Source organism: Fonsecaea pedrosoi, assembly GCF_000835455.1.
Source record: "Fonsecaea pedrosoi CBS 271.37 unplaced genomic scaffold supercont1.7, whole genome shotgun sequence".
Classification (NCBI taxonomy): domain Eukaryota; kingdom Fungi; phylum Ascomycota; class Eurotiomycetes; order Chaetothyriales; family Herpotrichiellaceae; genus Fonsecaea; species Fonsecaea pedrosoi.
The window spans coordinates 2,746,979-2,772,292 of record NW_013550609.1 but is presented as its reverse complement, the minus strand read 5'-3'; the positions used below and the strand labels follow the sequence as shown (position 1 = coordinate 2,772,292).

The 25,314-nt window shown below is 52.4% G+C and overlaps 8 protein-coding genes across 8 annotated transcripts; 3 read left to right on the top strand and 5 right to left on the bottom strand.

Moving 5' to 3' along the window:
* Positions 1 to 580: 580 nt before the first annotated feature.
* On the bottom strand, positions 581 to 1,987 carry Z517_11048 (uncharacterized protein; the record flags this gene model as incomplete). The annotated part of the gene is made up of 4 exons (XM_013424656.1): positions 581 to 898; positions 974 to 1,708; positions 1,799 to 1,873; positions 1,940 to 1,987. 4 exons carry the CDS (start codon positions 1,985 to 1,987, stop codon positions 581 to 583), a joined length of 1,176 nt encoding a protein of 391 aa, XP_013280110.1.
* A 366-nt stretch (positions 1,988 to 2,353) lies between these two features.
* Z517_11047 (uncharacterized protein) lies at positions 2,354 to 4,810 on the bottom strand (the record flags this gene model as incomplete). The annotated part of the gene is made up of 1 exon (XM_013424655.1): positions 2,354 to 4,810. The coding sequence occupies one exon, from the start codon at positions 4,808 to 4,810 to the stop codon at positions 2,354 to 2,356; it is 2,457 nt and encodes an 818-aa protein (XP_013280109.1).
* Positions 4,811 to 5,520: 710 nt separating this feature from the next.
* On the top strand, positions 5,521 to 7,470 carry Z517_11046 (uncharacterized protein; the record flags this gene model as incomplete). Its single annotated transcript, XM_013424654.1, has 3 exons — positions 5,521 to 6,018; positions 6,068 to 6,521; positions 6,575 to 7,470. The coding sequence occupies 3 exons, from the start codon at positions 5,521 to 5,523 to the stop codon at positions 7,468 to 7,470; spliced, it is 1,848 nt and encodes a 615-aa protein (XP_013280108.1).
* Positions 7,471 to 8,340: 870 nt separating this feature from the next.
* Positions 8,341 to 9,906, bottom strand: Z517_11045 (uncharacterized protein; the record flags this gene model as incomplete). The annotated part of the gene is made up of 2 exons (XM_013424653.1): positions 8,341 to 9,272; positions 9,348 to 9,906. 2 exons carry the CDS (start codon positions 9,904 to 9,906, stop codon positions 8,341 to 8,343), a joined length of 1,491 nt encoding a protein of 496 aa, XP_013280107.1.
* Positions 9,907 to 10,152: 246 nt separating this feature from the next.
* Positions 10,153 to 10,653, bottom strand: Z517_11044 (uncharacterized protein; the record flags this gene model as incomplete). Its single annotated transcript, XM_013424652.1, has 1 exon — positions 10,153 to 10,653. One exon carries the CDS (start codon positions 10,651 to 10,653, stop codon positions 10,153 to 10,155), a length of 501 nt encoding a protein of 166 aa, XP_013280106.1.
* Positions 10,654 to 12,517: 1,864 nt separating this feature from the next.
* On the bottom strand, positions 12,518 to 13,779 carry Z517_11043 (uncharacterized protein; the record flags this gene model as incomplete). The annotated part of the gene is made up of 2 exons (XM_013424651.1): positions 12,518 to 13,108; positions 13,330 to 13,779. The coding sequence occupies 2 exons, from the start codon at positions 13,777 to 13,779 to the stop codon at positions 12,518 to 12,520; spliced, it is 1,041 nt and encodes a 346-aa protein (XP_013280105.1).
* Positions 13,780 to 14,241: 462 nt separating this feature from the next.
* Z517_11042 (uncharacterized protein) lies at positions 14,242 to 21,168 on the top strand (the record flags this gene model as incomplete). The annotated part of the gene is made up of 1 exon (XM_013424650.1): positions 14,242 to 21,168. One exon carries the CDS (start codon positions 14,242 to 14,244, stop codon positions 21,166 to 21,168), a length of 6,927 nt encoding a protein of 2,308 aa, XP_013280104.1.
* A 637-nt stretch (positions 21,169 to 21,805) lies between these two features.
* On the top strand, positions 21,806 to 24,826 carry Z517_11041 (uncharacterized protein; the record flags this gene model as incomplete). Its single annotated transcript, XM_013424649.1, has 2 exons — positions 21,806 to 24,128; positions 24,183 to 24,826. The coding sequence occupies 2 exons, from the start codon at positions 21,806 to 21,808 to the stop codon at positions 24,824 to 24,826; spliced, it is 2,967 nt and encodes a 988-aa protein (XP_013280103.1).
* Between the last annotated feature and the right edge of the window lie 488 nt (positions 24,827 to 25,314).

Genomic DNA, 25,314 nt, shown 5'->3' with positions numbered 1-25,314 from the left:
CCAGAGCAGAAGTGCCTTGTGCGCTTCCGCAGCTGGTACACCAGCCTCCTGGCTGATGGAAGCGGACACAAATCATGGCCTGTTCTTGTAGGATTAAGAGGATAGAATCTGGTGGGGATATCGTCTATGTCGAAAATGAAGGGAATGCTGATCGATGCGAGAATTACCATACAGCGGAAAGCAGTCAATAATGGCCAAAGTTTGTATTTCCTCAGCCTGAATTGACAAAGAGCCTCAAGAGGAATGTCTATTTTCCTGGCGACGCCATGTATACTTGTCTGATGTCTCTTCTCTCAGAAGAGTCACTGGTCGACGGACTCGCCGAGGAAGGCCACATGCTGTCTATCTCTCAGTCGTCGAGGTATGTAAAAGGGTTCCGTCTGCCTCCAAAATCTCATCTTTGCAGCAGCAATTCCTTGGGTGATGAATCGTGGTTGTCCAAAATGTCAGGTTCGAACCCCCTATTCTGCTCTTTTCCTGCTTCTGAGCCCTGCATTTAATAGGTGTATAGGCACGGGCGATATACCCGTCGTTCAAGATCGGCGTCGCCCTATATGTTTCTCGTTGGGTGGAAGCGTTTCTACCAGTCGTCGCCCCAGCCGTCTTCCTTACCCTTCCGCGGCGGGTTCGCGGCCGTGGCCGACCCCGAGGTCGTCTTCCTCATCGCGCTGGTCCCGATGCTGCTGTTCCCCCCGCCTCCGCCCTGGCCGAAACTGTCCCAGAAGTCTTTCCGCTCTGGCTCTGCCCGCTTCGATGACGCCGCGGCCGCGGCCTTCTCGTCCTGGCCTTCGACGAATTTGTTGAACGATTCAGCGGCGCCGCGTGCGCCGGTCTGGATGCCCTGTCCCGCGGCCGCGGCTGCCTTTTGAGCTTGGGTGGCGAAGTCTGAGGAGGCGATCTAGATCACAACATGTCAGTAAGATCTGGCTAGGGGAAAATGGTGACCAAGTCGGGGTTGGGGATTGAAACCGACATTTCGGGCCGTTGGTTGAATGTAGGAATCATTCACCAGCTTAGCCTGTTTGCTGACCATCCCTCCAAGCCAGCCAAAACTCTTCGTTATGGCCGCCACAGGGTCCTTAGAGAAGTCGTCGGTGGAGGGAATCCCGCCTGAACCCTGCTGCTGCGAGGGTTCTGGCGGCGCGCTGCCGAAGCCGCCGTACTTTCCGCCCTGGCTGGGTGGTAGGGAGTCCGGTCTGCTGGCATTTGCCTCGCCCATGCGCGCAAAGTAGGCCTCATTTTGGGCCTTTTGATCGGCTGTTATGCGTCCTCCTTTGGAGGGTGCTGGGGACGCCGTCCGACTGCCCGGACGGCTGTTGCTGGATACGGCGGTACTGCTGTTCCTTACACCTCCAGCCGGCGTAACTGAACGGCTTGCCTGCTTCTGTAGTATCGCCTGTCTTTCTCTTTGGAAGGCGGCTTTATCAAACTCTCTTTCCTCCACTTGACAAGACAATCTTTCCTTCCATTCCTCGCCGACCTCGCAGTCATATCGTTCTTTTATCGTAGCCTCCTCAAACGGTAGTGAGGGGCTATTCTTGTTATAGAAGTCTTGCCAGGCCTTGTTGCCGCCGTATTGCATCCGGAGGATCTCGGCCTGTTTAAATGCGTCCATGGATATGGATCGCACAAAGGAGACGTGGACTCCGAGTCCACGGTGTACGCCGGCGCATTGGAGGCAGATGAAGGTAGAGAACTTGGGGGACGCCTGTGCAGCCGATTAGAACAGAAGAGATACACGACAAATTGGAGAAAAAAAAAAGGCCAGTCTTTTGCTTGGAGGACTCCCAAAACTCACCCATTGCGGTGAAGGGGCGCCGCAGTCACAACACTTGTCGTTGCCGGCGCCCTCCTTTTTGCCCAACGCTGCAAGCTGCAAAAGATACAATAGTCAGGAACTCGGGCCCAAAGACGAGACGTTGTGCCAGGAAAGGCGAACCTTGCTCCTCGTCTCCGGATCGACCTCCCACATGGCCTTTGCCGCCATCTTTGTGTTCGTGTCCTTGTTGATTGTTCGGGCGTGGTGGGGAGGGGGGTTACAAAGTTGTTCGTGTGCCTCACTTTCTCGAATCTCCTCAGGGTCAGCCTGGGCGGAAATACATGCTCGAAATCAAATCTCCTCGAGAATTATGGCGCGTATAGATATAAGATGGTGTGTAGGTCCTCCGGTGTTGCTGCACGTGGTCTAGATTGTATGTAGTTCGAGTAGAGAGCGTTGTTGGTTCAGTTAAAGAGTGGTGAGCCAGTGAGAACCCCCGATTTGGCAATAAACCTTTGAGTTGTCCGCGCCGGCTGCTGACATTCTTACAGCTAATAGATACAATACAATACATGTACATTCTATATACGTCAGTCACAATCCGCCTTGAAGCTCTGCAATAAGTGCTCTTTCTCGAGGACCGGTGATCTTCTCGAATCGGTCGACACTCATCACAAACGTTCCTCTGCCTCCAGTCATGCTGCGGAGGTGTTTGAGGTAACCGACCATCTCTTTCAGAGGTACCTTTGCCTTTACAGTCCTCTGGAAATTGACCCTCTGGTGTTCCTCTCCAGCCAACGATGAGCCGGACTCAAAGGGATCCTTGGGTGCATAAATCTTCCGGACGTCGATACGTTTGGAATCTAAGCCTGTCTGAGCGTGCTCTTCTTCATGGTCACCAAGGGAAACAATGTGCCCTCCCCGACCAGAAGAGATGTCCTGAATGACATTCCCCAAGCTTGCTTCATCCACGCTGATATCGACGTTCATCACAGGTTCCATCAGAGAACACGGGCTGCTCTTGGTGGCGTCTTTGAATGCCGCGATCGTGGCCAGGCGAGCAGCAGCCGTCAAGGATCCATATGTCGTTTCCATGCCAAAGATGTGCTCATCTGGACGAAGGGTCAAGGTGACCTTTGTATTACGCATTGGATAGCCCCAGGAGGGACCACGACTCAAAGCTGCTAAAGCGCCGTTGAGGTATGCAATTCGGATTTCGGGAAGTAGGAGGTGTGGTGGCAAGCCCCCTGCGTCACCGGCGAGTGGTCTTCCTCGTTGGTCTAAAGTTGGTGTCTCGATGATGACCAGGTTTCCGTCTTCTTCATGGATGAATTTCTCCTCAGACTCATCAACATCATCTGCAGATTCGCCTTCCAGAGGTTCCACGAGGGCCGTACACCCTGCCTTGCCTTTTGATGCCGCACGTTCTCCCTCTAACACCTTTGTGATGGTATTTGAAGGTTGTGGTAGTGTTTCACGATAACCAATTGCAATCTTGCCCATGCGTGCTTTTGCTTTTAGATCGTTGACAAGTCTATCTTGAGCGATCTCAAGATGTAATTCGCCCATACCACTGATTTGCGTCTGGCCTGTATCTTCATCCTGCAACACCTGGAGGCTGGGGTCTTCTCGCAACAGCAGTGCAAGCTTCTCGTGCATATCTTTCTCTTCCCGCAAGCTATTTGGTTCGATGGCCGCGAAAAATACAGGCGGCGGCACTTTGATAGGCCGCAGTTGTAGCCTTTGCAGTGGTTCGGGTGGTGTGGCTTTGTTTCCAGCATAGGAGATGAGGGTATCTCCAGTACGAGCAAACTTCGAACCTGCAATGACACCAATTTCGCCAGCTCGGAGTGACTGAACGGGCACCGATTCCGAAGCATACATCCGCAGTAAAGTTGTCGCCCTCTCCGAATTCTGAAGATTGGTGTTGAAAAGGAGGGCATTTCGTTCTATCACTCCCGAATAGACGCGGATGTAGACAAGCATACCTTTCCGTGGGTCATTGACCACTTTGAATGCTAACGCACAACCCTGCAAAGCCTTGCCGATCGCCGCGGGTACCAACTCAGGACCTTTCTTCTTGGACTTTGACGCTGGTTTCTCAAGTGACAAATCCCCTCTAATCAGCTGCGAAAGCCCTCCAGAGATCGACCCAAGACCAACCTCGGGATCTGGGCGCTCTTCCGGAGATGGCATGAGATTGTTGACAGCGTCCAAGAGAGGTTGTACTCCAATATTACGAAAGCTGGCGCCAGCAAAGACTGGGATAACCGAGCAATGCGGTGTGAGGAGACACCTTCGCAGGCTCTCCCAAATCTGAGCAGGACTCACTTTGAGGTGGTCCTCCTCGGCGTCGAAAAAGGCTTCGACAAGCTGATCGTCATGCTCACTGAGTAGTTCAACCAGTGCCGTCCTAGCTCTTCGCAATTCCCGTGCAAACTCCGGATGTTCTTGCTCCAACCGCAGAAAGGGATAACGTTCTATCGCCTTGCCATCTCCGCCACACTCGTACAACAATCCTTCCAAGTTGATAACATCTCCCACGCCAGTAAAACGGCCCTTTCCACCCTCGAACCATGGGATTTGACAAAGCGCGGGCCAACCGCCCAAGCGAGAGCCGATTTCACGAACGGTTCTTCCGAAAGCCGCGCCGTTACGGTCGAGCTTGTTGATGTACGCTATTCGTGGGATGTTCCATTCGCCAGCTTGGGCCCATACTTGTTCAGTCTGGGCTTCAACCCCAGCGACGCCATCCAGAATACAAACAGCACCATCTAAGATGCGCAACGATCGGCGGACTTCGAAAGTGAAGTCAGCATGCCCCGGCGTGTCGATTAGATTAATGGTGTGCGGGAAACGTGCACGAGGCTGAATTTCAATGTCATCGGTCGAGGTCGGAGGTGGTGCAGCATGCGCTGGTGGCCACTCGAAGGTGATGGCCGCAGATTGAATGGTGATCCCACGAGCCCGCTCAGCAGGAAGAAAGTCGGTGACGGTAGAACCCTCATCGACATCACCTATCCTACGAGTATGGCCGCTGTAATAAAGCATGCGCTCCGTTGTGGTCGTTTTGCCCGCATCGATATGGGCAATGATGCCAATATTTCTTGTCCTCGAAGGTCTTGGGTTCTGTGGTGTTGATGCTGCAGGTGCTGCGCGCGGACATGTTGACCGAATATTTCTCGACTGAGTCCGAATAAATGAAAAAGCAGAGCGAGACCGATAAAAATCAATTAGAGGGGAGTGCCTAATGAATTGCGCATGGACTTTCATCCCCTCTCAGAAGTGGAAATGGTCCTAGCCAACCACATCAACATGAGATTATACACCAGAAATTTCAAGGTCACGAACGCTGAAAAGGATACGAAAGCAGGACCCGAATGAGTGACTCGAGCTGGATGCTTCAAGTCCTCAAAACCGACGAGGCTCGAGAAAATGTAGAAATTCTGTCCCTCATAAAGCAGCAGCATCCACTAACCATATTAGGCTGGTGGGCAGGCGCAGTTTTCCCGCTGCAACTCTTTGCTCCGACTTATAGACAATGGACAGGGACCACAAGTGATAGACCAACCATACCACCGATCAAGCAGCTTCACCTCGGTCCTGCTCTACAAACTCTACAGAACTCTGCGCGACTTGTTCCACACCAACTCTGAACACACCTTTTGGAAAGCTCAGTCTTGGTCCTGTACAACTGCCGAATGCCCGCTTGATTGTCTGCACTACAACGTGAGCAGTTCTCCGCTGTCACACTCGCAACTATGGACTACTCAGCTGCTGCTAGTGAGGCCGACGCTCTTCACGGCGCCTCACCCTGGGGTTCTTCTTCTCCCCGTACCTCTAGAGGGTTTGCCCAACCCCCACCAGATTCTCCAGAGTCACCACAACCGATCCGAGGGCATTCCTACAATCAATCCCAAGACAGCATTCCTGATAGCCCTTACCTACCACCTCCGAATCAATCTAATGTGTCTGCTCCTAGAGATGGCGGGGGCTCCGGAGATCGGGTCGCTGCTCCACAGCATCAAAATCCAGAAGAGGCCGCAGCGCATGCACAGGCTTCCGCAATACATCCCCAAGATCCCCAAGGAGCAGCGGTTGGGCAACAATATGCTGGTCAGCCGCAGCAACGACCCGGCGCAGCAAGATATCATAGCGCAAGGCAGAACAGGCCGGTACCACAATATAAACTGCAAGCCAAAGTGACTGCGTTGGAGCGAACGGGACGCAAAGATCCCGTTATCAGATTTGATGTTTATGTGCGTTGCGGTTGTCTATGGAGAGGGTGCAAGCTGACTGTTCTGAAAGACTAACCTCCCCAAATTCCGTACAACTCAATTCCGAGATGTCCGTCGAACACACTCGGAATTCGTCAAACTTGCGGACCATCTTATATCTTCGAACCCAGAGGCCCTCGTCCCTGCCGTGCCTCCCGCTCAAACTTCGGCCGGAGTAGGCACTGACGAAGATGAAGCCCGGGTCAAGGCGGCAATTCAAAGATGGCTGAATGCTGTATGTGGCAACGATGTCCTCATGCGTGATGAGGAGATGGTATTTTTTGTGGAGAGTGATTTTGGGTACTCCCCTGTGGTGAGAATGAAACAACCAGCGACTGGTGTAAGGCGGAAAGTCTTAAAACAGTTCGCACCACCGCCTGATGATACGCCTGAGCTGCACGATGCGAGGCCTATTGTCAAGGCCTTCTACCTCAGTTCGCTGGACACAAGCCAAAGACTTGAGAAGGTGGTTAAGGCCAGACGCGGTGAGTTGTGGGTGGAACGCTTTCAGGTTCTTCGCTTGCTGACATTTTCACAGCACTTGGCCTCGCAGAATCGTCCCTTGGAGAAAAACTTGGGCAAATGAGTGTTCAAGAGATACACCCAGGTCTGGCGACAGCATACCGCAAACTCGGTCGCATTATTCAAACATGCGGGGATTACCATGCCGCGCAAGGAACTGCTGAAGCCACGACATTAGGGGATGCACTTGCGTATCACTCCTCTGACGCTTTCATCGTCAAGGAAACTTTGACGAATCGACATATCCTGCTCCGGGAGCTCCTCCAGACAGAGGCATCCCGCCGGAGTAAGGAAAACGCGGTCCAACGCCTCAAAAGCTCTTCCAGCGTTCGCAGAGATAAAGTTGATGAAGCGATCTCTGCGCTCGACGAAGCAATCTCTCAAGAAAACTACCTTCGCTCCAAAACCCAACGCGTGACGGCAAATTTACTGCTCGAGAAAAGACGCTGGTTCAGTCGCACGTCCGCTGAATTCATGCTCTCCCTTCGTGAGTACGTGTTGCGTCAAATCGAAGCAGAGCGCCGCACGCTTGCAACTCTCGAAAGTGTTAGGCCGGATATCCGGGCAATTGATGCGTCTGGTGGTCTGAGCAGATTGGGGCGGGAGAACCATCCCACCGTAAGGCGGATTAGCATGGCCAGCAGTCAGGGTGCGAAAGGCGATGCATGGTCTGGTGTTCCGCGAAGCAGGGATGCTCTTTCTAGAAGCATGTCTGGAAGCTTTGGCCCTGGCGCGCTGGGTGTTCCTCTTCCAGAAGAGAGTGAAAATGGGACGAATGGTGCAGGAGTGGCTCAAGGGGGGCGACCGAGAAGTGCGACCGGAGCCAGTCTGGAGAGGGTCAAGGAAGACGAAGATGAAGATCGTGTCGATGCTAGGAACGCCGCCAGTCGGTTGGCGCAGAGCACCTTCTGATCTTTTGGTGCTGTGTAGTGAGGTCTACATGCCTCCAGTGCGATTGAACATCGTTCGGACCGTTGTCCCTGATCTGGAGACTCAAAAGAGGAAAATACCGAGTATCTCAGACGTCAATGCGTGCAAAAGAAAGATCGCTTTTCATGAAGAATTCAGCAAAGGGGAGACAACTGAGAAACTTGACACCAATGACAAGTGGGAAGGGGGGAAGGTTCTTCTATCTATCCAAGCTCATTGCTACTGTATAGGATTTCCTATTCAGCATGGTGTAGCGTGTGAATATTGTCCCATTCAGCACAGGACTGGTCCACCTTTAGCAAGTATCAGGACTGAGAGGGAAGAAACAACTGTCCGGTTCATTATCCAGCCCCAATTCATCAAAGCTCAACTGTTTTTCCATCCTCATGTCTAGGCCCCTGATCGATCCCAACATCTCCCTGCCTGCCTCGCCCTCGTCCAGCAAGCTTGTCTAGTCGCTCCACAGCTTTCAAGTCTGACGTGACATTTCACTTGGACAGGATTGGGCCTCTTTCCTGCTTTTCCTCTTTGTTTGGGATATTTGTTGTTTTCTGGTGAACACTCGGGACATATTAAAATTTAGGGGCAAAGCCGGATAAGGCCACTTTTCGCGTTGTATTGCACATGCTGTTGGTCCAGGTGTCTCGTTATTTTCTCACATACACTGTCGTTCGGGGACATATTATGTCAGACGTATCCAGGTCTTATTGGTCTGTAAGTTCGTTGAGCCTTCGGCGACTACGAAGCCTCGCGTAAGTTGATTAGAGGTGACAGTGATCTTTCTATGGATCGTTTTTCGGTCGCTCAGATAATGTCGTGTCGCGGTTCTCAGCTTTGTAGGGAATGACGATCTTAAAAACTCGGTCCCAGGCTGCTCAACAGATCCTTCAGCCTCTCCCCTTCCATGTTGCTTGAGACAAGATTCTCGGCGAGCTGCGCATCTGCCTTTATATTTCCACGCTCGACACCATTACCGTTGACGGATCCATAGGTTGGTATGGCGGTGTCCAAGATTGTGTCAGATGAGCTTTTCATACCCATCCGCGCAGTGTTGTAGGCGAGATGAGCCGGGATGCTGCCCACAGGACCGACAGCTGCTTGGGCGGCGAAACTGAAGCTGCGCGGTTGTATGGCAGGGCTGTCGACAGGTGTGCCGTTTGGGCTGGTGCTAGTTCCTCGACTCCCACTTCCAATCGCACCCCAGGGATTGTGACTTGGAAAAGTGGTGGCGCTCGGGGATCTTATTGGTACAATGTGGCTATGACCCTGAATATAGGGGTTGATTCCAGTAGGAAATTGCAGCTTCTTAATTGTAGCGTGCAAGATGTCCCGCTCTGTAAGTAGTGCGTGGCGCTCCTGGCTCATCTTTTCGATTTGCGCATTCAGCTGAGATTTTTCTGCTTGGAGAGCCTCGATTGTGTCCATCAAAGCGTGCTTCTCTCGTTGCGTTTGCTGGACGAGACCGCGGAGGAACTCATTATCCGCTTGGAGGTGAGTAGCGAGACCAAGGTCCATGCTCATGCGAGGAGAAGGGGTGCAAGGCCGGTTGTGGTTTATGAGCGGAGTGACAGGTCTGGAGACTGCATTGCTGCCATTGCCGGTACTCTCGCATTCGGGATTGTGAGTGTTCACGCCAGCAAGAGACGACACCGAGGCGGATGATCGATTTGAAATAGCAAGTTTGTTCAATGCGCGTTCCAGAGATCTGCCTGCTTTGGCCGGTTCCCCTGGAATAACCTGGCGAGGTGCAGCCGTGTAATGGCCCGTATCATGATGAGCATATACTAATTCAATGTTAGTACTGGAAAACCACATTGGAAGGCCCCTGAACGCCTTTCAGCCTGGCGCGATCAACTCACAGCAATCGTCTTCAGAGTATTTGCAACTCCCTTTTTCCCACCACCAGAAACAAGTAAGATGTTTCACAGAGCGACGATTGTGACTATCCTGGCTGTCTCCTGGTGAGGGCAAGGATGAACTAGCCCGTGAGCTAGGTCGGGTGCGGATGTGCATTGAGCGTTGACTTGTGCCTTCACCTTCACCTTCAGTCTCTGAATCTTGCTGAATCCGCACAACTATGGGGACAGATGACGAACGGGACTCTCCTCGTGGGCGAACACCTTGCTCGGTGGGCCGTGACCGACGAGAAGGCGTTTGCTGCATAGTTGCACTTCCTGGAGAATTAGGAGCTGACTTTGATGGGTCTGGATAAGCAGGGAATGACTGCTGCAAAGGACTGTGCACGAGGGGGCTGCTGCTGTGACGGGGCACTGAAGGGGAAGGCACGCGAGCCCAGCGATTAGGGTTGGGATGGAGTCGTGAACGGGAGGCCATTCCTGAGAGACGAAACGACTTGGGCTCAGTGGGCGCACCGGGCGGCACTTTTGAGGATGAAGCTAGTGACGATTCTGATGACATGGTTGCGTGAGAAGTGAGCAGTGATGATGAGGATGTGAAGGTAGAGAGGAAGAAAGAATTGTGGTGAGAGGGAAAGTTGGGCAGATGGAGCAGTCGAGAATGGGTGCAAGATGAAGAGGACAGAAAGAAACATTCATCTTGGAGCTGGTGAGGCAGAATTCACTGGTCTGATTGATCATCTTTGTTGTTGTTGTCAGATACGTTTGCTCCCACATGATTCCTTTTTCACTTCAATTCTGGGACAATTCAGTCGCAGTCAAAAGAGGCTGCTTGCAGGTTCATGCTTACTGTTTCGCCCTCTTCCCTCCTCTGCCGTTGCCTTCTCCATTGTTCGATCTTGTTGCGAAACTCCTCAGAAAACTCATCATATCGGGTGGCTCCGTCATCTGCAAGAACAAGATACTGTGCTTTGTCCTTTAAAAAGATGTGTGCCCCCAAGGCTGGGAGAGCAGGTTCGGCCTCAATAACTGTTCCCAGAGTCACCGCAGTGCGATCTGCCTCGAAAAAGTACCGCATGAAGACCGCAGAGCCACAGGACTTGCAGTGGCCGCGCTCCGCAATGTCACTCGCATACCAGATATCTGGCTGCTGTTTCCATTTGACTGCCGACGCAGGAATACCGACGAATCCTAGATACGGTCCACCTGAAACGCGTTGACAAGTGACGCAGTGACAGGCTGTCAGGCCAAGGGGCTGAGCTTGAGTCTCATATTGGACGCGCCCGCAGGCACAGCTCCCTTTGATCATGCTGGAAGGGCAACCAAACCGGTGCCAGAAGAATTAAGATGCCTAGATATGTTACAAGAGGAGGTGAAAGAGTTTACAGTATTCGTCACTGGGTTGCTGCGGATCTGCATACAAAAGCCAATTGCAGAAAGGAGATGAGAATGCTCCAAATTTTTGTCTCCGCAGATTTGGATTGGTTCCGCTCTCAAGTGCTGCAAACACGCCACATCATCCATTCTACATGCTGGCGCGAACCATGCGAACAGGATTGCAGATCCATCCGTGAGTCTTTGCTACACACAAGGGCATTTCGGTATTGAGACCCCGCGCCTGGAGCATGGGCCTTGAGCTGAACCTGCGCACGGCTGAATGGTAGAAATTGACTCAATGGTCTGCCATTGCCCATAGTTGCTACGAAGGGAGCTCATACGAATATTCTCACTGAACAAACAACATTGGAGACTGATACCAAGACTCAAGGATCAACGCATCTATTGACTGCAAAACGGCTGTCTAAGACAAAAGGTTGCTTCAAGATGTGGCAAAACCAACAACATCAATGCAACGAATATCATGACCATGGCATAACCGATAGGTCGATAGGCCTGTATATACCCCAAGAGACTCTTTTAAACTGACACAGCCAAAAGCCCATGTCTTGTCAAAGCGGCGGTCGTTTCGTGGTTCCGCAAACTCTGCCTGCGGACTATCGGTCAGTGCTTGATTGAGGTCGTCACTGGTGGTCGGGGCTTGTACAGATCAATGCCAAAAACACCATCCTTAGTGTCGCGTTTCTCTATTTCCGGAACGATGACCTCGGCCGCTGTCTTCATGTCCTTGCGGGTTCGGTCTCTGCTGCCAGGTCGACTGATTGTCGTAAGCCACCCCTCTGGAATTGTGTTCGTCCGCCTCTTGGCTTCGATTAATCAGGCGTCGAACCACGAAAAGCAGCGGAAGGCACATTGTCTCGGGCGTGTGGTGGTGGTGGTGGTGGTGGATTCCGAGGCTCGACTGCGCTTGGATTGTATGTAAACTTGAGATTCTGTCTTGCGTATGTACAGTGTAGATTTGTCCTCAGGCTGTGGGATTGCGATTGCTGCTCGGTGAGGTGGGAGCGGTCGTCCAGTGCCATTGCTCTTATATATAGCGGTCTCAATTAACCATCCCATGACCCTCCCTGTGGATGACAAGGCAGACAAGGGCGTCGGAGGAACGCCAGCATGCGCAGCGGCATATCTTTGATACGCTATCGACAACAGTTGGGCTGTTGTCGCTGGGTTAGTGACCCTGGTGCTGCTGAGATGCAAGACGCGATGAGATTGCGCATTGCCGTCTTGGGAAGTCGATTCGACGCCAGGTAACCCGGGAGCTTGACTACAGTGGCCAATGGCGTCCTTGATGCGGAGGTCTCAAGTCATATCTCCGTACCTCGTACAATCGAAGCGATAGTCCCAATCGGGTTGAATTTGCGAAGCTACCCTTGTGGAATAAACCGCCATTGGAGATACAACAGTCTGATGTCGAACGAGGCTGAGTCGGTTGAGGCGTTGCCGCACAATCCTCCGCCTCCAAAGCAATCCTGTCAGGGGAATTTCCGCCTCACCCTCTTCCTAGGAGGTGACATCAACCTATCACCACGGCAGCAGAGCGATGAGACTATTGGGTCTGTCCAATGCAGATAACCATTCGATGTCATTCTCGATCCACTATCGATTCATTGGAAACGGGACAGCAAGAACATTGACCGAGATGGGTTCATACATGTATTTCCTCGAAGGGCGGCTTTGAGGGGGATAACAATCACGGCTGACCTTGTGAGTGTCCAGAACAAACCACCTCAACCACCTCTTACTCCACTTCCAGTGGTTGAATGAGGTGGACCGATCTATCCTGCAACTTTTGCTGCATGGCGTTTGATCAGACCAAGGCGCTCGGCTTCGCTCTCCACACACTCGGGAATTTCTTCCATAATTCCATGCATAACAGGTTTCCAACCCAGCAGTTTCTTTCCTCGAATGGATCCCCCCCTTGAGTTGGTCCCCATCAGCAGCCTGGCATTGGGGAGAAATGTTTCAGCTTCTGTCGGACTCAGGCTTTCCACAGTTGCTTCTGGCAGTAGACCATTTTTATGAGCAACATTTGCAATTTCCTGGATCAAATCTCCCCATACAAAAGGACCGTTCTCAGCCAAATAATAACCCTGGTCATTCCAGGTCGCCCGCGAGCCGCCATTGACAGCAGCCTCGCCGAGGAGAAGGTAGAGGTTCGACAAGTCCTGAACATGGATTTCGTGCCAGATATTTTCCCCCTTACCGACTTTGAAGGCTTTGTGGCGCTTTAGAAAGCTTGAAGTTGCCATGTATATTTGAACAGAACGTGTATTGTCTGGGCCTCTACCTCGACCCCATATCGTTGGAGGACATACGATCGCCGTCTTTACCTTTTCCGATGAAGCAGCCAAAACGATCTTATCGACCTATATAGATTGGAAAATGTTATATCAGCAAAGGACTAACAGGAGAGTAGATGGTCGAGGGGACATGTTCGCTTCATCTAGGGGCAGCTTGCTTTGTCCTGCGACCTGCGGCACCTCCAAAGAGAGATAAAAAAGACCACAGGTGAGTGATACGTCAGACACACAGTACCTCATTTTAGGTCATATGTGATATTAAAAGGGTGATAGCATGGTGTACTTACATTCCTGTGAGCAGCGTGGTCGGGTTGAGATATCAATTCGCCCACGTTGTCCCAGTCGTCATACACTTTATCCAATCTGTTACCAAAGTCGGCAAGGTCAATTGTTTCCCAGCCGAGAATTAGTGTTCCGGATGTATGAATCCAGTAACCAGTGCCTTCGCGGTTTCTCCGTGCGAGCCCTTTAGCGATAGCGCGCGCCGAAGCCTCATGGTCGCAGTTGGCAAAGTGATAGACGATGTCGGAGTTGGCAGCCTCCTCCTCGATCAGGTCTACAGTGTCCAAGTCTCCGTAGACCAACCTCACTTTCGGATAGACAGCAGCAACTTTGGCGCCTTTGTCACTGTTCCGAACCAGGCATGTGAGTTCCCATTCTGGGTGTTTTTGTGAGATGAGGTAGAGAGCATCGCCCCCTATATAGCCAGTAGTTCCAGTTGCAAAGATCTTAGCCATATCGTCGTTACAGATTGAACAAGAAAGATCTTAACCTAGGGTTTTATGTGATGATGCTGGCTTGGCTGCTGTGTGGAGTTCCACTGTCGTCAGGGCGCAATGACGTTTATGTTGTTCGAGAGTTATTGAAACTGCGCTATGGGTATAAATTATTTACCGTAATATCACGCTTTTCCATAACCGGATTTCTTTCGTACTGTCCCTCTCTTCACGCATCAAAGGCCAACACAGTCCCATCACCTTCCCCTTCCTCCGACGCGACGATCCTTTTCCTTTAAAACAACCCTCAACTTGACGACTTTGCAGCTGTACGCGAAGCCTAAGCTGTCCAGTACTGCTCGTCGAATCCAAACCGATCGCCCTTTGTTGAACTGGATGTCGCGGCCTCCTCCATGAAAACTACGAGGACAGACCTCTTGAAGACAGCCTTGCCGGGGCCGCAGTTTTTGACGACTGGACGTGATGCCCCTGCCGCCTGGCGCTAAAAGGAAGCGACCGGAGCGAACATATTCAGATGATCAGCCACATTCTCGTCCCTCACCTCATCGACCGGGAAATCTCAGTCTCGCCCAGTCAACGGCGTATCACACGTCAGGAAATGATCGTGACTATAGCCAACAACGTGGAAGAGGTGGTCGGCGATCAAGCAGAGGAGGTCGAGGCGGCAACCCTGCGTCTAGCCCAGTCCATCATCAAGCAGACAAACCTCCTCCTGCGACCAAGGCGCCATTAGCCGAACGCGAGCCCAGCACGTCAAACGGCACAATGTTCACAGCTCAGCAAGATCCTCACGACAGCGCTGCCTTATCTACCCCCCCGCCTGAACCTCAGCCTTACAATTATACCTACTTAACAAATGCAGTTTGTGAGTCATGGCAGACTGGGGGAAGGGAAGATGTCCTGCGGCAGGGTCTGCAAAGTGTGCAGGAAGAAGATGGGACACAACTCATCGCTTTGATGCAGGAGCTTGTCCAGACCGTTGTTTTCGGCAGGCTTAGTCCATCAGAAGCAGGTGACCTCGTCAAACAAATGCTTAACAGCGAGATTGCAGATGAAGATAGTCAGCCGACACCACATCCCACAGCCTTGCAAGCCGCCCTCCTGGATTCTATATCTGTCGTCTTCGAGGGCAATCCTATGATGCCGCTCGATCGCCTTTCTGCATTTGTCCTTTCAACTGAAATATCTCACGACTTACTACGACACGAGCTCGACGCAACTTTGCTGGAGAAATTGGATCTGATCAGGAATACATTCAATCGCATGGGCATCAGAAAGCAGACCAATCTTCTCTACAGACAAGCGAATTTCAATCTTATGAGGGAAGAGTCTGAAGGGTTCGCAAAGTTGATGACTGAGTTGTTCACTACCAGCAGCAGCGAAGCCCCGACTGCAGAAACCGTCGAGGATACGGTAGAAAAAGTCAAGGCTATGATCGGTGCATTTGATCTAGACGTGGGTCGAAGTTTGGATGTCGTTCTGGACGTCTTCAGTGCCGTTCTAGTGAAGCAGTGTCGGTTCTTCGTCAAATTCCTTCGCGCTAGTCCATGGTGGCCTCGATCAACAACCTCATCCAAGAAAATTCCAACTCTGACAGGCCTTCCAAAGTGGGCACTTCCTGGTTCTCCTGATTGGCACCTCACAGAAGAGCAAAAACAGGTTGTTGCAGAGGAAACCCGGACTCGTGATGAGGCTTTTTGGGCTGTGGCTCGAGAGCGAGGCCTTGAAGCTTTCTATCTACTCGGAAAATCACAAGTGCCGCAGGAAGTTTTGGAAAGGGCTTCATCATCATCAGGCGACGATCTACTCGCCCAGTGGATTCGCGAAACTGGCACATTGCCGCCATCGGGTAATCGAGACGCTGCACAGCTTCTGGGATTTAAACTCCGTTTCTACTCATCGTCGCCAGCGAGGGATGAAACAGATGTCCTTCCAGATAATCTCATCTACCTCTCCGCTCTCCTCATCAAGATTGGGTTTGTCTCGCTCAAAGACTTGTACCCCCATATCTGGAGAACGGACGATGTAATGGAAGAGCTTAAAGAGCAAAAGACACGAGAAAAGCAAGAGCGAGAACGGGCTGCCAGGCCTGGAGCAGGTGCCCGGAATGCGCTCACGGCGGCTGGGGCACTGGTAGACGATACCTTACCTGCGCCACCTCGTCTGAAAGAGTCAGCCACACGAGCCAACACCCCATCCAAAGAACCAGAGGCAGATAAGGTGACCTCGAAAGAGAACGAGCCTGCGGACCAGAAAGTTCTTTTACTTAAGAGCCTGCTTGCCATTGGGGCACTACCCGAAGCTCTCTTTATCCTTGGTCGCTTCCCTTGGTTGATGACACTAATTCCCGACCTTCCAGAATATGTATACCGGATACTGCATCACTCCTTGAGCAAAGTGTACGGGATGGTACAACCTCTACAAGATCGTCCAAGTCTCCGGAACCAGAAACCCAGCTATGAGACCGACGTCCCGGGTGTCCCGAAAGGACAGGTCAAAGTTGTGGAAACAGCCGAGAGAAAGGTACTCCGATGGGCTCAGCTGGACAAAAATGATAGCCTCGACGGCACTGATTATCGGTTTTATTGGGATGAGTGGAACGACAATATCCCAGTCTGTCAAACTGTCGAAGATGTCTTTACACTTTGCGATACTTTGCTACCCCTCGTTGGCGTCAAGATCGGACAAGACTCAGGCCTTCTCCTTAAGATAGCCCGGATTGGAAAGCATAACCTACAGGTTGACAAAAGCGAGTCTACCCGATCTCGATGGCTGGATCTGGTCAAGCGCACTCTCCTACCATCGCTGAGCTTGACCAAATCAAATGCGGGTGTGGTCAACGAGGTCTTTGAGCTAGTCAGCACTTTCCCGGTGAATGTCCGCTATCTGATGTACCTCGAATGGTCATCTGGAAGAACCTCTCGCAACCCCGACGTCAAATCAGCGTTTGATCAAGCCAGGGCTGAGACCAAGGATATACTGAAACGGATATCCAACACCAATGTACGCCCGATGGCGAGAGCCTTGGCTAAGATTGCCTTTGCCAACCCACATATCGTGATTACCACTGCACTAACTCAGATCGAAGTATACGACAGCATCGCTGAAGTGTTCGTCGAAGGTGCACGGTATTTCACGGATCTAGGTTATGATGTTCTCACTTGGGCTATTGTAAGCTCAATGGCAAGGACTGGAAGAAACCGTACTCAGGAGGGCGGCATCTTCGCGAGTCGCTGGCTTTCAGCGCTTGCAGTGTTTGCAGGGAAGATTTACAAACGATACGGCATGATGAAGCCTGGTCCAATATTACAGTACGTTGCCGAACAACTTGAGCATGGTAATACAATGGACCTCAAGATGCTGGAACAGATTGTACTTTCCATGGCTGGAATTGCAACTGACACGAGTTACAACGATGCACAATTACAAGCGATGGGGGGCGGACCTCTCTTGCAGTCTCAGACTATCCTTCAACTGCTTGATCGACGGCATGACTCGAAGAAGACCTCGGAGAGACTGATGAAATCACTTCAAGACACAGGTTTGGCTGCTAAATTTTTGATTTCCATGGCACAGCAACGACAAGCATGTGTCTTTGAGGAAGAACAAGTGCCTCTTAAAGCAATCGGCAACACCTACGACGAGGTCCATCGAGTGATGGTGCAGTATCTTGACCTTCTGAAAACAAACCTCTCCCCAGAAGAATTTCGAGCCACGATTCCTGATGTGGTGAGCCTGCTCATTGACTACGAAATTCGGCCTGAGATTGCATTCTGGATCAGCCGGCCCTTGATTTCCAGGCAAATTCAGGAGTACGACAAAGAGAATGCAAAAGACCAGCGAACCGAGGAAGTCAAAGAGGTGAATGGTGATGTTGAAATGTCAGACCAGATAAATGCCAGCTCAGAGGAGGATGGCGAGGCTGTTGAAACAGAAAATCTGATGAATGACTCACCAGCTGCAAGCGACACAATGGGCCCTGCGCTTGAACTTGATGCTAGCAAGACTCCTGCACAGTCAGATGCAACGACAGATGATTGTTGGCATCCCGTAATGAAAGAGCTTATGACCGCCATTCAACCTCACCTCCCCGAAGACGTTGTGGACATTGTGGGAACTGGGTTCTACGCGACGTTCTGGCAATTGTCGTTGTACGATATCACCATCCCTGGCAAATCGTATGAAGACGAGCTCTCCAGACAGCATAAGAAAATCGCAGCGATTTCGGCAGACCGCACCGATGTCAGTGTTTCTGGAACAAAGAAGAAGGAGCTCGCGAAGAGAGAAATACAGGATCTCATCGACAAGCTACTCGCCGAAAATAAAGAGCATCTAAAAGCTTTTGCAGAGAGCAAAGCTCGGCTACAGCGCGAGAAGGAGCAATGGTTCCTCGGAAAAGCCAGGATGGACAAGGCATTGAACACCACGCTCATCGAGCATTGCTTCCTCCCCCGGATGCTGTCTTCTCCGCTGGATGCCTACTTCTGCTTCAAATTTGTCAAATTTCTGCACGGGGCCGGAACACCGAATTTCAGAACGCTCGGGTTTTACGATCTTTTCTTCAAGCCTGCCCGACTTATCTCACTGATATTCATGTGCACATCAAAAGAAGCAGACAATCTGGGAAAATTCCTCAATGAGGTGCTGAAAGATCTTGCTCGTTGGCATGCTTCTAAAACAATATATGAACGGGAAGGCTGGGGTCTTAAGAAAAATCTCCCTGGGTTTGCTATGAAAGTTGAAGCAGGAAAAGTCGTTTCCCTGCTGGATTTTGAGAGTTTCCAAAGAGTGCTCTACAAATGGCATGGGAATCTCCACACGGCTCTTCAGAAATGTCTGACATCCCCAGAATACATGCACGTCAGGAACGCGATTTCTGTCCTACGCGTGATATCAGGGGTCTATCCCGCGGTCAATTGGCACGGCACAGGATTGCAGAAGGCAGTCGATAGGCTCCGCGATTCCGACAAAGAAGATCTGAAAGTTTCATCTCAAGCCCTGCTAGGTGCCTTACATAGGCGGGAGAAGGTGTGGGTGGGGTTGGACACCTTTCGCAAAGGGCCAGAAAGGAACGGCGAGCCTGAGCGTGATCCACCCCAACAGAAAACTTCTTCCTCACAAGAATCTCCAGCTGCCAGCATTATGGCAACCAAAAAGGAAGGGAATTCTGAAGTCAAGGATGCTGAAATGACGGATGCACCATCGAAGTCAGAAGGGAAAGATGCTCCCGAAAAGAAAGATGGTGAAGAACCGAGCAAGACTGCGAAGCCCCAAGCTACCAGCGGCCCCCATACGCCAGCTTCTAGAACAAGCTCCAGACCGGGGAACACCAACGGCGCCTCGACACCGTCTCGACAAGGCACTGAGCCTCTAGCAAACGCAAAACGAGAGTCGAGGCCTCCGCGCGCAGAAACGTCCAAGCCCCATGAACTTCCCAGGCGGCTTACCCCTCCTCCATCACGGCCTTCTGCGAATCTTCCGAACCGACCAGAGCTGGTGGAATCCCGGAATGGTCATCGAGAAAGTCCACGCCTGTCGAGTCGCTTGGAAGTTGACGCTCCGAGACTGCCACTTGACGTGCGAACCAGTCGAGATTCAAGACTAGGATACCGAGGGTTGGACCGACCAGACCGACCAGACCGTTCGGATCCTGGCTTTGACGATTATGAGCGACATGCCCGGAGGTATGAACGCCCGGATGGCTCAGGCCATGGCACCCGTGAGGAGCGAGGGTACGGTCGAGAGCACGACAGGAGAACTCCATACGATCGACCTCCTGCGCATGAGAGAGATCGTCCACCCGTGCGCCCTCCCCCAACAGAACGTGAGCGGGAAGGCCGTGGAGCCGCTCTAAGATCAAGACCTCCATCAGCTCTGGAATCCTCTAGACCAGAACCACAACCTCCTCAGAAGAAGGACATCGTCTCGGAGCCTCCACAGACGATAGTTAATCCACCGCGCACTTCGTTGATTGGGGACAGCAATAGTGACCGAAGATCGCTTCCGGGTTCGACGGCGCTTGGGCAAGAGAAGTCGACACGATCATCACGGCCGAGTTCACCAAGAAGAGAAGATGACCGGCGGGCGTATCCCCGTCGCGACGCGGACGATCGGCTCAGGCCAGAAACTGCATCCACGCGGCAAATCTCTTACACACCTGCTTCTCTCGAGCCAGCTGTCAATTCTTCTCGTTCTAGTGCAGCAAGTTCGTACAAGAGAGACCCACGGGACCTCAGACAGCCCCCTGCCGTTGACTTGCAGCACGGCAGGCTGGAGCAAGAATCGACGCAGCAACCGGCCGGCTCGCAGACCCCGGATCGTGGTCAAGAGTCTGATGTGCCCTCTGGGCCTCGTGGTCGGCCAACATCAGGAGGATCGAGGATGAGAGCTCCTCCACTCAATACGCAAGTGCCGCCATCCTCGAATACCGATCGACCAACTCCTACTGGACCTTCGAGACGACATGGACGGACTAGTTCCTATGCCGAGCCCTCATCGACGCCTTCCACTCCTGCTGCTGATGCGGCAGGTGTTCATCCTTCTCGCCTCAGCCAAATCGATTCAGCAGTCTCGGAAACCTCGCGCTCAAGTCAGGGTGCCCCACCTGCGCCACCGACTCAGCCACCAGCAGGTCCAAGAGGAAGTGCTCCTCCTGGAGCTCCGTCTGGGCCGTCACCCACAAGTAGAGGTCCGCCATCCGGTCCACAGGCCGGAGACGGGAACATGCGCGGGGGACGAAATAACCGCAACCCTCTCGCCGCTGTCAACAACACCCTTGCCCAGGCTGGTACTTCGATCCGCGGTCGAGGCAATGCGAGACAGAGTAGTACGAACTTTGGTCCGCACATGCCCCCTCCGCCACCACCGCCGCCACCGCCCGGTGGCCCGGCGGCTACCGGCCACAATCAAAGTTCTAATGGTTATCCACCACACGATTTGTTTGCTTCCTCGAACCCTAACGAAGTGCCGGTGGGCACCCGACCTCCGTCATCACGCCACGACAGCAACAGGGATCGCAGGAGTGAACTTAGCGAAGAGCGCGGACCTGAGAGGAGACCATCACGACATTCAAGTCGGCATGATGAATTACGTGGAGATAGAGAACATCGGAGTGAGCGAAATGGCCGAGATGGAGGGGAAGATCGATATGGACTCGGTGATGTTTCGAGGCGGGATGAGAGGCCGAGTAGGAGAGAGAATCACCCGCCAGAGGCAGACGATCGGCGAACTGGGTATTCGAGATCTGCTCCCTCAAGGGATGACAATCCATCCTCGAGGAAACACGGGCGGGGTGATGAACCGAGTAACTATGGGGGTCCTGGCCATGGAAGCGGCGGAGGCAGAGGAGGATCAAGGGTTTCAAGCGAAAGCAAACGGGCGCGACGCTGACCCCCAGCCAAAATGGACTGGTATGGTCGACTGAGAATTGCCATGCTTGTGCCAATATCTGGACGACACACTGGGTATGAATGTGGAAGCGTTGTATACCATGGACAGGAGCAGCCCACAGTCAACTTGAGCTTTCATGAAGCCAGCTTAGTTATTTTCCCCAATTCAGGATGTGTTATTACAGATGTGCACCACCTAGTATTTGTGGTCTGCTTGAAGTCCTGACCGTAGGGGAATTGGATAGATCAGTGCTTTAGTAGACAAGCCTGGCAAGTAAGGAACAAAGTGAGTTGCAAATCTGTGAAAGTGACAAGGCGGTTACCGGCCATCACACAAGACTTTCTCTTATAGCAGGTAAGCCGGCTTTTGGAGTTTGGCGTCTCCCAAAAAAGTTGCCAAAGAACACGTCTCGATGTCCCACTTCTAGTGGCATCACGTCTCTTGTCCAACTCCTGTTTGATGCCACTTGTCCTTCCTGTTCTCAATCACATCCTCGACTTGCAATCACCACTTGGTTGTTGGACATTACTGCTCGATAGTGTGCAACCCTCTTCAGATGCTAACCCCGCCCGTTTCACCATCACTATGAAGCGACGTCCGTCCACTCCCTAAAGTTATTTGTGTCGATGCTTTGAGAATGGCAGGCTACGGCTCCCAATATGGTAGTGGTCATGGCATGCCCTACCAAATGAATCAGGATCCCAGATATGCGAATCCTCAAACCCAACAACACCCTCCGAGTTTCCAGCCCTCGGTCAGCCCACAGCCAGGCTGGCCGCAGTATGGTGGAGATCCAAACGCTCAGCATGTCCAAGCCAATGCACAACTGGCGCCCTCTCTGGGACAGGATGCGGGGCATATACCTCAACATCAAGATGCCATGAATGGCCTGGCGGCACAAATGGGAGGACTAGAAGTGGCGGGTGCGCCCGCACGATCTCACAGAAAGAAGGAGAGGCATGCATATCACGAGATAGGCCCAGCACCGACGGCGCCAGTGGGCGCTGCAGCACCTGCAGGGTCTTTTGGAGGAACCCAATTCCCCAGCGCTGGGCCAGGGGTGATTGCGGGACAACCAGCGGAGACATCGTTTGTGAACTCAGCAGACAGACTGCGCATGGGTGAGGAGGCTGTGGCCACACAAGGACGCGTTGACCCAGAGCAAATCCCGAGTGTGGCAAGATCACGAGACGTTGCGACACAATATTACCAGCTCAATGTCTATCCAACCATGGAGAAGCATCTTCCACCTCCCGCGGCTATTCCCTTCGTCACCCACGACCAGGGAAATTCTTCACCCAAGTTCGCACGGTTGACGGTCAACAATATACCTTCAACGGCCGAGGCTCTTGCGTCAACGGGGCTTCCACTGGGTCTTGTTCTGCAGCCGTTCGCTCCCCTCCAAGAAGGCGAACAGCCTATCCCTGTATTAGACTTTGGCGAACTCGGCCCTCCTCGCTGTCGGAGATGCAGGACATACATCAACCCCTTCATGACTTTCAGATCTGGCGGTAACAAACTGGTATGCAACATGTGTAGCTTCCCCAACGATGTGGCACCTGAGTACTTCGCACCTACGGACGCGGCTGGTGTCAGGGTTGACCGGTTACAACGGCCAGAACTCATGATGGGGACTGTGGAATATCTCGTGCCGAAAGAATACTACACAAAGGAGCCAGTTCCTATGCGGTGGTTGTTCATGATCGACATCACCCAGGAGGCTATCAATAAGGGGTTTGTCAACGCCGTTTGTCAGGGCATCCTGGATAGCATCTATGGACGCGAAGGTGAGATGTCTTCAGGTGAGGATACGTTGTCCATTGGACTACCAGCAGGGGCCAGGGTCGGCATTGTTACGTATGACAAGGAGGTGCAATTCTACAATCTTACACCTGGCCTGGACACCGCTCAAATGATGGTGGTGACAGACCTTGAAGACCCCTTTGTGCCTTTGGCAGACGGATTGTTTGTCGACCCCCAAGAATCGAAAGATGTGATCACAGCACTCCTGAAAGCTATCCCTACCATGTTCTCCACAATCAAGCACCCAGAGCCTGCATTACTGCCTGCGCTTAATGCCGCCCTGGCCGCCCTGACTGCCACTGGGGGCAAAATTATCTGTTCACTATCGACATTGCCCACTTGGGGTCCCGGGAGGTTGCATCTTAGGGACGATGGCAAAGGCCGAGACACAGATGCAGAACGCCGTTTGTTCACTACTGAGCACCCGGGCTGGAAGAAGACCGCTGGGGCAATGGTGACTGCAGGTATCGGAGTGGACTTTTTCCTGGCCGCTGCAGGTGGAGGATATATGGACATCGCAACAATAGGACATATGTCACGACTGACGGGCGGTGAGATGTTCTTCTATCCAAATTTCGTCGCTCCTCGAGATTCTCTCAAGCTGCGGCTCGAAATCGAGCACTCTTTACACCGAGAGACAGGGTACCAAGCTTTGATGAAGGTGCGGTGCTCAAACGGCTTGCAGGTGTCTGCTTACTACGGGTCGTTTCTCCAGCATTCCTTCGGAGCGGATCTGGAGATTGGGACTATCGACGCCGACAAAGCCATAGGGGTCACGTTTACTTACGACGGCAAGTTGGATGCCAAGTTGGATGCCCACTTCCAAGCAGCGCTCCTTTACACCTCTGCTACCGGACAGAGGAGAGTCAGGTGCATCAATGTGGTGGCCGCGGTGAACGAAGGCGCTGCCGACACCATGCGGACCGTCGATCAGGACGCTGTTGTTAACATCATTGCCAAAGAAGCTTCGTCCAAAATCTCGGAGAAGTCCCTGAAGGACATTCGCGCGGGTATTACGGAGAAGACGATCGATATCCTGGCGGGATACCGGAAGAACTTCTCCGGCTCGCATCCTCCGGGACAGCTCGTGCTTCCAGAGCACCTGAAGGAGTTTGCCATCTATACGCTCGGCTTGATCAAGAGTCGGGCATTCAAAGGTATAGTTGCATCAGCGAAATTGGGAGATTCTTGCACTGACACATTTGATGCAGGAGGTGTTGAGCCTACCGATCGCAGGGTCCATTCGGCTCGGCTGATGAGATCTTCCGGCGTGACAGAGACAGCTCTGTATCTTTATCCACGGATATACGCCCTCCACAACCTGAGTGCCGAGGATTGTTTCGCCAACGCCGAGACCATGCAATTAGTGGTCCCTCCTACTGTCCGGGCATCATTTGGCAGAGTTGAGGAAGGCGGGGTGTATCTGGTTGATGACGGACAGAATGTGCTGCTCTGGCTTCACGCACAAGTGTCGCCAAACCTGCTGGAGGATCTCTTTGGAGAAGGCAAAACCAGCCTGCAAAGCCTCGATCCCATGCTGAACGAGTTGCCGGTCTTGGAGACGCATCTGAATGCCCAAGTGCGGAACCTGTTGCAGTACATGTCCACGGTCCGTGGGAGCAAGGCTGCAAGCTTCACACTCGCAAGACAAGGACTAGATGGTTCGGAGTTCGAATATGCTCGGATGTTGGTAGAAGACCGCAACAACGAGGCTCAAAGTTATGTGGACTGGCTTGTCCATGTGCACCGGGCGATTCAGATGGAGCTGAGTGGGCAAAGGAAGAAGGAAGACACGGGAGATCACGAGGGGATCTTGAGTAACTTGACGGGGTTGAAGGCACCATACTGGACATGAAGATTGGCGTCTGAATCCCTGATGAGAACCATGCAGATATGCGGGGGATGTTGGGATGGTCCATTTCTAGTTGACCGGCGAAGGTGTATTTTTTTCGCCTCTTGACATTGAAACAAGAAGGTCAGGATCTAGCATAGCAAATAAGGCGCTTGATAACAGAGTCAATCTCGAAATCTTGTTATCAAGACGGAGGTCAAATTGAGGAGCTAACAAGGATCAAGTTGGAGTAACACCGAGGTGAACAGAGCAAATAGACCTAGGTATAGACGTTTTGGGTGATGCCACGATGCCCAATGTAAATAGCCGTGGTGGCTGGCACACCGCTCACTACCGAGTACTCACTACTCACTGACTCGCAGTTTACACACTGATCCTTCCAGCGGAAGTTTTGCGCAGCCCAACTCACACTACTGTAAGCCTGGAGAAGGCTCTATCCGCCGACTCGCTGAGCCCTCGCCCCCTCCTGATACCCTCGTACGGAAGAATTG